The 9,157-nt window shown below is 43.5% G+C and overlaps 1 protein-coding gene across 1 annotated transcript in view; it reads left to right on the forward strand.

The window, feature by feature from the left end:
* The window catches only part of LOC141175696 (uncharacterized), a 110,427-nt gene extending 101,936 nt beyond the window's left edge, over positions 1 to 8,491 (forward strand). The window contains exons 2-3 of the mRNA XM_073659620.1: positions 7,482 to 7,589; positions 7,734 to 8,491. Of these exons, the coding sequence (XP_073515721.1) occupies positions 7,482 to 7,589; positions 7,734 to 8,150 (525 nt within the window). The 3' untranslated portion in view covers positions 8,151 to 8,491. The remainder of the gene's footprint in view (positions 1 to 7,481; positions 7,590 to 7,733) is intronic.
* The last annotated feature ends 666 nt before the right edge of the window (positions 8,492 to 9,157 follow it).

Below are 9,157 nucleotides of genomic sequence, written 5' to 3' on the forward strand. Positions count from 1 at the left end.
TGAAACTGGCTCCAAGCAAATCTGGGTACGTCTATGCCCTCACCATCGTAGACCACTACTCCCGGTTCTGGGTGGTGGTCCCTGTCAAGGACTTAACGGCTCATACAGCAGCTAGAGCCTTCCAGCAGCACTTCTGCCGTCCACACGGGTATCCGGAGCAAGTGCTGACGGACCAAGGACCAGTCTTCGAAGCGGAGGTCTTCCAAGAGTTCTGCAATCTGTATGGCTGCAGGAAGATAAGAACAACGCCCTATCACCCTCAGACCAACGGATTATGTGAGAAAATGAACCAGGTGGTGATAGACTTGCTAAAAACGTTGCCCCTGGAAGAACGCAGTCTGTGGCCTGAAAAACTGCCTGATCTGGTGGACTTGTATAATCACATCCCCGTAGGTTCCAACAACTGTACCCCGGCTTACCTAATGAGAGCAAGACCTGGTAAGCTGCCTATTGACCTGGATATGGGAGTCCTGACACCTGAGGACACCTCGCCAGAGGCAGACTGGCATACAGAACGGCAGCAGCAGTATCGGAAAGTACAGGAGAGCGTCGAGCGGAGTCTATCTGAAGCAAGAGAAAGGCAAGAGAAGACTTATAACCAGCATGCTCCCGCTGTTCCCCTGGTACCTGGAGAGCAGGTCTTGAAGAGAAAGAGGCGGCTCCACAAGTTGGACGACCAGTGGGAGAAGGACCTGTACACAGTACTGCCTTCAAGTCATGATAACCCAAAAGTCTGTGTAATCCGTAAGGATGGAGGAGAGACCACAGCCATTGTCTCCAGAGACCACCTGAAAAAGTGTCCCGAGCAGCTGCAAAGCCCTGAAGAAGATCAAGAGAACCCTCAACCCGCAGAGGAAAGGGAAGAAATGATCAGTACCATACTCGGAGACTTTCCCCGGTCCTGGACTCAAATCAACAACGCAGTCGTGGTACCCGTCCTCACCTTTCTCCAGCCTGCCCCTCTAGGGCCTACAGAAGAACAGGTAGTGTCAGAAGAGCAGCCGGCCCAGGAGGCAGAAGAATCCATACCAGCAGGCCAGCAGAATCAACCCTCTGCTAGTAGTGAGCCTGCCGTGCCCCTAGTAAGCCAAAGAGTACGCAGAAAGCTGCCAGGCCTACCCGCAACACCTTCTACACCCTGTAGTGCAGAACCAGATAGTGGGTTACGTAGGTGCACCAGGAGCACTAGAGGACAGATGCCCGCTCGCTGGAGAGTCTAATGCCAAGTCTAAATTTACCTGTAAACTGCAAATGTTGAAAAAGGTTTATGTTTTTGTTGCCTGTTCATTGATTATGTTTCTCTAGTTACCCTGCAGGTTTATTTGGACTGACAGGTTATGGACGCTGAGTAACCGGAACTACATTGTAGATAGTTGCACCTTGGTGCCTCTTGCGAAGATGGCCGCAGAAGAGAAAAACCTGTCTGGCGTGGCCTCCTTGTGACCCAAAGTAGCTAGCCTGAGCCTTGCAGCCACGCCCAGGGCCAATGTTTGGGGTTTGCTTTGGACAGGTCCCCTACCCTGTTCCAAGACTTCACCTTGTTGGGTGACATGGACACCCGGTTACGGACACGCCGTGACCTCTAAAGACTAAAGCTTCTTGTACATATGTTGTTGTATTATTGTTTATACCCTGTATTTGTGTTTTCTTAAAAATGTGTTTAGTCCCGGAGTACTAAAATTTACTAGGGGGGAATGTGGCACCCCAGGGGTCTGGTTACCACAGTAATAGAAATATTACATCTGAGAGCAAGTGGGAGGTTTCCTGGTCAGGAGCCCTTAAACATGCAACACCTCCTGTCCCAGGCCAGATAGGGGAGGAACCTGCCCTATATAAACTGGATCTGGGGCGGGGTTAGTCAGACAGAGCCTGGAGTGAAGTTCCAGACACAGGGCACAAGACAGCTAGGAGCTCTGTAGGAGCAGGAGCTGAGTGCCAGGGACTGGAAGCAGATATTGCTCGTCCTGGCTGAAGAGACTACGACCGGACAACGGAGTCCGAGGCTGTGGGAACCTCTAAGTCCAGCAGCAGAAACCAGCCGGCAGGGGATTCCAGGTCCTCTGGTCATAGAAGCCCGGAGGCTCAGTCACAAGGAAGGGACCAGCACCGCCATCGAGGAGCGGAGGCTATCAGAAGGCCCCAAGTCACCAGCCATACGGGTGAGCACCACACGGTATACTCAGGGACGTGGGCTACTTCCACTCGCTTACAGCAAGGTAGCCAGGAAGAGTGCAGATAGACGGTGAGGCCTACAACTCCACCTGGCCAGGGGAACTCCTGCTTGCTCGCAGACTGACCAGGCCCCTTATGCTAGCCAGTACTCCCGGGAGGGTCTGCCTTAATATCATCAGTAAAGACCCTGAACTGCACTGCAAAGACTCTGAGTCGTTCCTGCTTTCTCACCGCATACAGCACTACTAGTACTGGGACGCCCGTGCACCATCACTCCCATCATCCACATTCCCTGCCCTGAGGCCATACTCTTCCCGTGGGGAGTTATCCCATCTTTAGCTGCGCACACCACACCAGCCTCAGCGGACTGCCTCGCAGCGGCGGTACACCCTGACCGCAATCCACGGGTGGCGTAGTCGGACATTAAACCACAAAACCCCTATAAAGACTGCCACTGGTTTGACCACCCTGAGCCATGGGACCGGGTCGCCGCCACGGAGACTACAACCCCCAGAGACCCGGCTCCGGGTATCCCACACACGTGCACACACGGCCCAGGGGGCGCGTCACTAGTCTCTGTTAGTCTCAGGTCATTAGTGGAATGGAGGGCACGGGTAGGATGACAGAGATGAGAGAGGAGATATTGGGCGGTGCAGAACTGTGCAGAGCTTTGTGGGCGAGAGTGATAAGTTTATATAGGACTCTGTAGAGGATGGGTAACCAGTGCAGTGGCTGACACAGGGTGGAGGCATCGGTGTAGCGGTTGGAGAGGAATATGATCTTGGTTGCTGCATTCAGGATGGATTGGAGACGGCACTTTAGTAAGGGGGAGACAGATTAGTAGAAAGTTGAAGTAGTCCAGAAGAGAAACAGAAAGAGTTTTTACAGAACCAAAGGTAAGAAAATAATTCTAGAGATATTTTTGAGGCGCGAGCGATCAGATGTAGAGTGTTAAGTAAAGATCGGAGTCAAATATAACCCCAAGACATAACGCATGCTGCTGGGGAGTTATGGTAGAACCACACACAGAAATGGCAATACTGGATTTGGGAAGGTTAGTGGAGGGAGGAAACACAAGGAGTTCAGTTTTTGACATATTCAGTTTTAGGTAGAGGGACTCTATATCAGCTAAAAAGAGACCAAAAGAGTGTCCTTTCTACATCTGTGGTGGTGGTGGTGGTATGCATTGCCATACCTTTTTTTCAATGTTATATAAAGAAGCCGCATGCTCTGCTTTCCTAGAAAGAGGGCTGCGTAAAAAAAAACATGAATGAAGCATACATTCATTTTTACAACTGGAGTCAATGGGAATATACAGTACCTATATAGTGGCATACAATCTTTGCCTGACGAGAGTCTCTGAAGAAGGTGAACAAAGCCTGACAAAGTGATAAGTTGTGTTGGAAATATCCAAATCACTTATTCAGAATCTTCCAACTCTTCCATTCATCTCTATGAAGGGTACAGCACATTTGGGGTGCATTTGGTGCCCCTCGGCTACTTCAGAGGTCACAGATTTTGGACCCTACCAAAATTTTGATCAAACCAAGTTTGGCAAATTTACCCTTTCTCTTAGTTTATAGATTACGATGTAGCAAATCATGAATACGGGAAGGCTGATCCCTTGCCAGAATATTGAAGATTAGTTCATTAATAGGTTCGGTAACTGATCATGCGTCAGCATAATAATAGCAGCTAACAGATATCCTGACTGCAAAGTACTGTTAAGTAGCAACTTGCAAATCACTGGAAGATGCATGTCAAACTGAGAGATGACAGAGTTAAGAGAAAGCATTCTTCATCCATTCGATTAGCACAACACATTTAGAATATGCCGCAGTGCATATAATGGTATGTATTGTCTTATAAATCCCGCTCATCATTCATTAGCGCTCAGATGGGGAGAGAAAAATTGTATACACCTTTGGTGAAGTTCACCTCCAGATTAAATGAATGAATTATATGGAAGGATAGCATCTGAGCAATTCAAAACGGCATATTAGCTGTATTTAAAAAAGCATTTCATTTATAATGTGAAACAATACCTTGGATAATCTATTGTGAGCGATGCCGTATTTATCAGCCTCGCTCGCAAAACTGATTAACTGACATTCAAAGTTGACGGCAAATTAGGTTTTTCTCAGATGCAGAAAAATGAGTGAAAGCGGCATCAAATCTCTAATTAAAAAGGGCCCAGGTTCACTTAGTAGTGCGTTAGTCCTCTTAATTATCTATCCGCGGTACGCAAGGCTCATGGTGGAGGTAGCAGGTTTTTAATTGTGTTTGGCCTAAGGCTTGTATCGTGGCACATATGGGTGTCATGATGCTGGCTGTACGCGTCACAATAATTTACGCGCCATAGTCAGAGAAAAAAAAAAAATGATATTACAGAGGGACCAGATTGTAAAGGCGATTTAATTCACTTTGGGGATAAAGTTGGTTAAGTGTTATAAATTGAGCTTGTAAACTATTCTACAGCTTCACTTTGGTGGCCCTGATCCTTTGTTCGGATGGATTCATTATTGGAGAACCTTCTATTAGATCACAGATGTGATATCCTAGATCCTGTGTTCGAATGGTAGTGAAGAGCGGACCCGTGAAAGTTCGGTTTCTGAAACCCGACCCAAACTTTATTCCAAAGTTCAGTTTGGATACCAGAACTGAACCCGACCTTGAACCAGAACCTCATTGAAAATAATGGGGACCTGAACTTTTGATCTTGGAAAATAGTCTCTCTTTCTCTCTCCTTCCCCCGGAACTATGAACATTGCAACGGACTTCCTAGAGAAGTCCACGTTCAGCATTTAGCACCGGACACTAACTGTGCGGTACAATCCCCAAGAAGGTTGAGTTCTGGTTCGCTCATCTCTAACCCTTTGTCTTAAGACTATAGTTGGTGAGAATCGTTTCGCAGGACTCGATGCATCAGCCATGTCAGTAATCTGTGGCGAGAACCCTGAGGACCACCTTTTACCTGCCCGCATCCACGGTGCTTCTTGTGATTAGCTGGCCTGGCATGACGTCACATGTACGTCATGCAAGGACGATGACATCGCGTCAGGGTGGCTAATCAAAGTGATGATGTTGCGCCAGTCAGGTAGAAGATGTTCCTCAGGCGTCATTTCCAGTGGCCACAGATCACTGACGTGGCTGATGGAGCAGGTTCTGCAAGTCGATCCGCACCAACTCTACTCAGGACCTTGATTCTGTCCCCTATGTTAGGCCCATGATTCGTTATTAGCATAAAGATTTTAACTATGTCGTCCGCAGTGTATTTAGTCACCTAATAAAGATGACTGCATGCTCGTGAAGCTGGACTCCCTTTTTCCTTCTTCTAATGGAACCCCTGTATTAAGTAATGGATTTCACCTTCTAATAGATCCCTTTTGTGTGGACCTTAACTCTGCGTCCCTCCGGATCTCTTGACGTAAATATTCATCTTGTGTCCTGGTGGACCTCATTTTGGTATTTTGTTCTGATTCATCCCCTGTCATGTGATCTGCAGATACATTAAAAAAATGGGACAGTGGGATCCCGTGATCTGATGAATCTCTTGCCATGGGTATATGGACGATAGACTGGAAAACATATTCTAAGTGGAGTTATCCTTTGTTTTACATATATTGTGACAGTTCACTGTCTTGACAAATATTCCCCCCCCCCCCCATTAATACCAATAAAATAGGTTTTAAATTTGATTTCTTTTGCTAATAAAAAAGGGGCATTGTTATATTAAACTTAAATAGTGGCTATTGGGGTTATCTTGAGTAACCTTTGGGTTATGTTCAGAACTGATCACAAGGGTGACAGTGTCAACGGTCCAACCAAAGTTCACAATAATGTCCTTGGAGTTGGTTTCTTCTTCACTTTGAACACCAGGTGCCCTTTTACGGTGTACAATCTTGCTTCAGTATCCAGTCGTTATTGGCTTAACTGTTTGCAGTGAATTCTTTAAAATCCTCTTCGCTGGACCTTGAGGGTGGCACTTTGCTTTTCTAGGTGTGTCGGTTCAGTAAATAGGTTTCGCCTAAGCTCTTCAGGGGCATGTACCTCTCCAATAAGACTGCGCAGGAACAAATCTGTCCATCCACTTCCTGTCTGGACCAAATCTCCTTGTCCTAAACAAGTATCTGGTGCCCTCTGCTGTACGATACAATCATATATAAGGCAGAAGAGACCTTAGATCTCTGTAAGTGACCGTTCGTCTCAAGAATCTATCCAAATTGTAATATGGATGCCCAGAATATATAAGGCAAAACCATAATATAAGTACACGTTTCTGATATTACAGAGTATAATAGCGTAATAAATGTTATTTTTTTCCTATTAAAATCACAATATTTTCATAATTTTTTTTTTTTTTATTGCACTTCAAAGCAGAAACCCATGAGGTCAGTAAAGATGGAGAACTGTAGGTTGTCACAGAGAGTGTGGGCTGTTTATTTAACACGAGGGGATGAACTATTCTATTTTCTACCCCGAGAGTTTATTTTACTGTATAATTATGCTGCAGCCTCGCACCAGTTCCTTCTCCGCATCCCACTCTCGCTTTTAGTAGCTGAACAGCTGGGGAGTAATCATATATACGTTTAATGTATGTACTGCTCATGATTATATATTTACTTATGGAAACAAAACAAAAAAAAACCCTTAGCTTCTTTTACTACTGAAAAGGAACAAAGTGCTGGTATTTCGGATAAAGAAAAAAATCTATATCATGAGCTCTAAGATATGTGTAAAGGCGCACGCTGAATAAAAAAGGCAGATGCCAAAAAATCCAGGATTTTTATTGTTCGGGTAGTTATTAGTTACACATGTATTGTTATTTGCACAAAGCAACAGAAAAAGACAATGCTACATATAATACTGTATCTTATATAGGAGAAAGTAACAGGGATCGGCGGTGATTATAAAAGAATAAGTATAGAGAGCTTATAGTATAAGTGGCAATACTTTTATTTGAGAAAACAAATCAGTATCTTTATCTACACAGTATTTCAGGGTTCATTTACTGATTTTTCAGACGATAACGGGATTGAAATTTGTATTCTTGATGCACAAGTCTAGTAAATATTTCAGATTATTGTTTTAGATTTCAGTTTTTAATGTCATTTATAGAAAATCAATTTTTTTTTTTTAAATCTCTTTCTCATATCCATCTAACATAACAAGAGAAGGCAGCACTCGTGTGCAAAAAAAAAGACATGTTTATAAGCCGAAACGTTGGTGCGCTGCCTCCCCTTGTTTTGCTGGCAATTGTTATTTGGAAATCCTTTCTTTCTGCATCTAATATCAATCTATAGATCTAGGAATCCGTCAGCACTGAAGGAGAGGAAGAAGGAGAGGAAGAAGGAGAGGAAGAAGGAGAGGAAGAAGGAGAGGAAGAAGGAGAGGAAGAAGGAAAGGAAGAAGGAAAGGAAGAAGGAAAGGAAGAAGGAAAGGAAGAAGGAAAGAAAGAAGGACGGAAGCAAAGAAGGAAAGAAAGAAAGGAGAAAAGAAGGAAAGAAAGAAGGAAGGAAGCAAAGAAGGAAAGAAAGGAGAAAAGAAAGAAAGAAGGAAAGAGAAGGAAAGAAAGAAGCAAACAAGGAAAGAAAGAAGCAAAGAAGGAAAGGAAGGAGAAAAGAAGGAAAGTAAGAAGGAAAGAAAGAAGGAAGGAAGCAAAGAAGGAAAGAAAGGAGAAAAGAAGGAAAGGGAGGAAGAAAGAAAGAAGGAAAGAGAAGGAAAGAAAGAAGCAAACAAGGAAAGAAAGAAAGGAGAAAAGAAGGAAAGAAAGGAGAAAAGAAGGAAAGAAAGGAGAAAAGAAGAAAAGAAAGAAGGAAATGGAGGAAGAAAGAAGGAAAGAAAGAAGGAAGCAAAGAAAGAAGGAAAGAAAGGAGAAAATAAGGAAAGGGAGGAAGAAGAAAGGAAAGAAAGAAAGAAGGAAAGAAAGGAGGAAGGAAAGAAAGGAGGAAGGAAAGAAAGGAGGAAGGAAAGAATGAAAGAAAGGAGAAAAGAAGGAAAGGGAGGAAGAAAGAAGAAAAGAAAGAAGGAAAGAAAAAGGAAAGAGAGAAAGAAGGAAAGAAAGAAAGATGGAAGGAAAGAAAGAAAGACAGAAAGGAGAAAATAAGGAAAGAAAGAAGGAAAGGGAGGAAGAAAGAAGGAAAGAAAGAAAGGAGGAAAGAAGGAAAAAAAGAAGGAAAGAAAGAAGGAAGGAAAGTAAGACGGAAAGGGAGGAAGAAAGACAGAAAGAAGGAAAGAAAGAAGGAAAGAAGGAAGCAAAGAAGGAAAGAAAAAAAGAAAAAAAAGAAGGAAAGAAAGAACTAAAAATGATGTGAATTATTGGCCCATGTGAGTCGTGGCACGTTATGTTTTTGGCTTTGTCAAGCCTTGAGAAAAGCTCAGTTGTTCACGAGCCAAAACTTTGCCACGCCGCTTATGGGAGAATAAGTGACATCTTTTTGGCATCTGAATTGTTTAAAGTGCGGTCTACAATTTTTGGATTCCATACTGCATACATTTTTGGGCTACAACTTGTGGGCTTGCATCAATTACTAAATTGGACTTGTGTTGCTTTTTTCTTTTCTTTTTAAATCTCTCTTTCATATCTATATTTCCTTCCTAATTATATCTCTCTATCAATCTACCTAATCTCTCTTTCATGTCTCTCTCTAATATCTATCCACCTCTCTCCAATAGTTCTCTATCCATCTATCACTTTTATTTTCTCATATCTACCAATCTCTATCTCTCTCACTTCTATTATCTGGATATCATTTATCCGTCTCATATCTATTTAATATCCATCTCACATCATATGATGGACACATAAGAGAGATCTAGAATTGAAATAGGTCTGAGATAAATGGACAGATAATTGTGTTTGTCACCCATCCTCCTGGACCTTACATTTCCAGATACTGTGTTACACAACATACACAAGAAATGTAGACGCCGGAAATACAAAAATAATATATATCCATCTAATAAATCAATTTGATCTATCTTG

The sequence above is a fragment of the Phyllobates terribilis genome, unplaced genomic scaffold (genome assembly GCF_046119375.1).
Source record: "Phyllobates terribilis strain yellow unplaced genomic scaffold, ASM4611937v1 Scaffold_14__1_contigs__length_39327217, whole genome shotgun sequence".
Lineage (NCBI taxonomy): Eukaryota > Metazoa > Chordata > Amphibia > Anura > Dendrobatidae > Phyllobates > Phyllobates terribilis.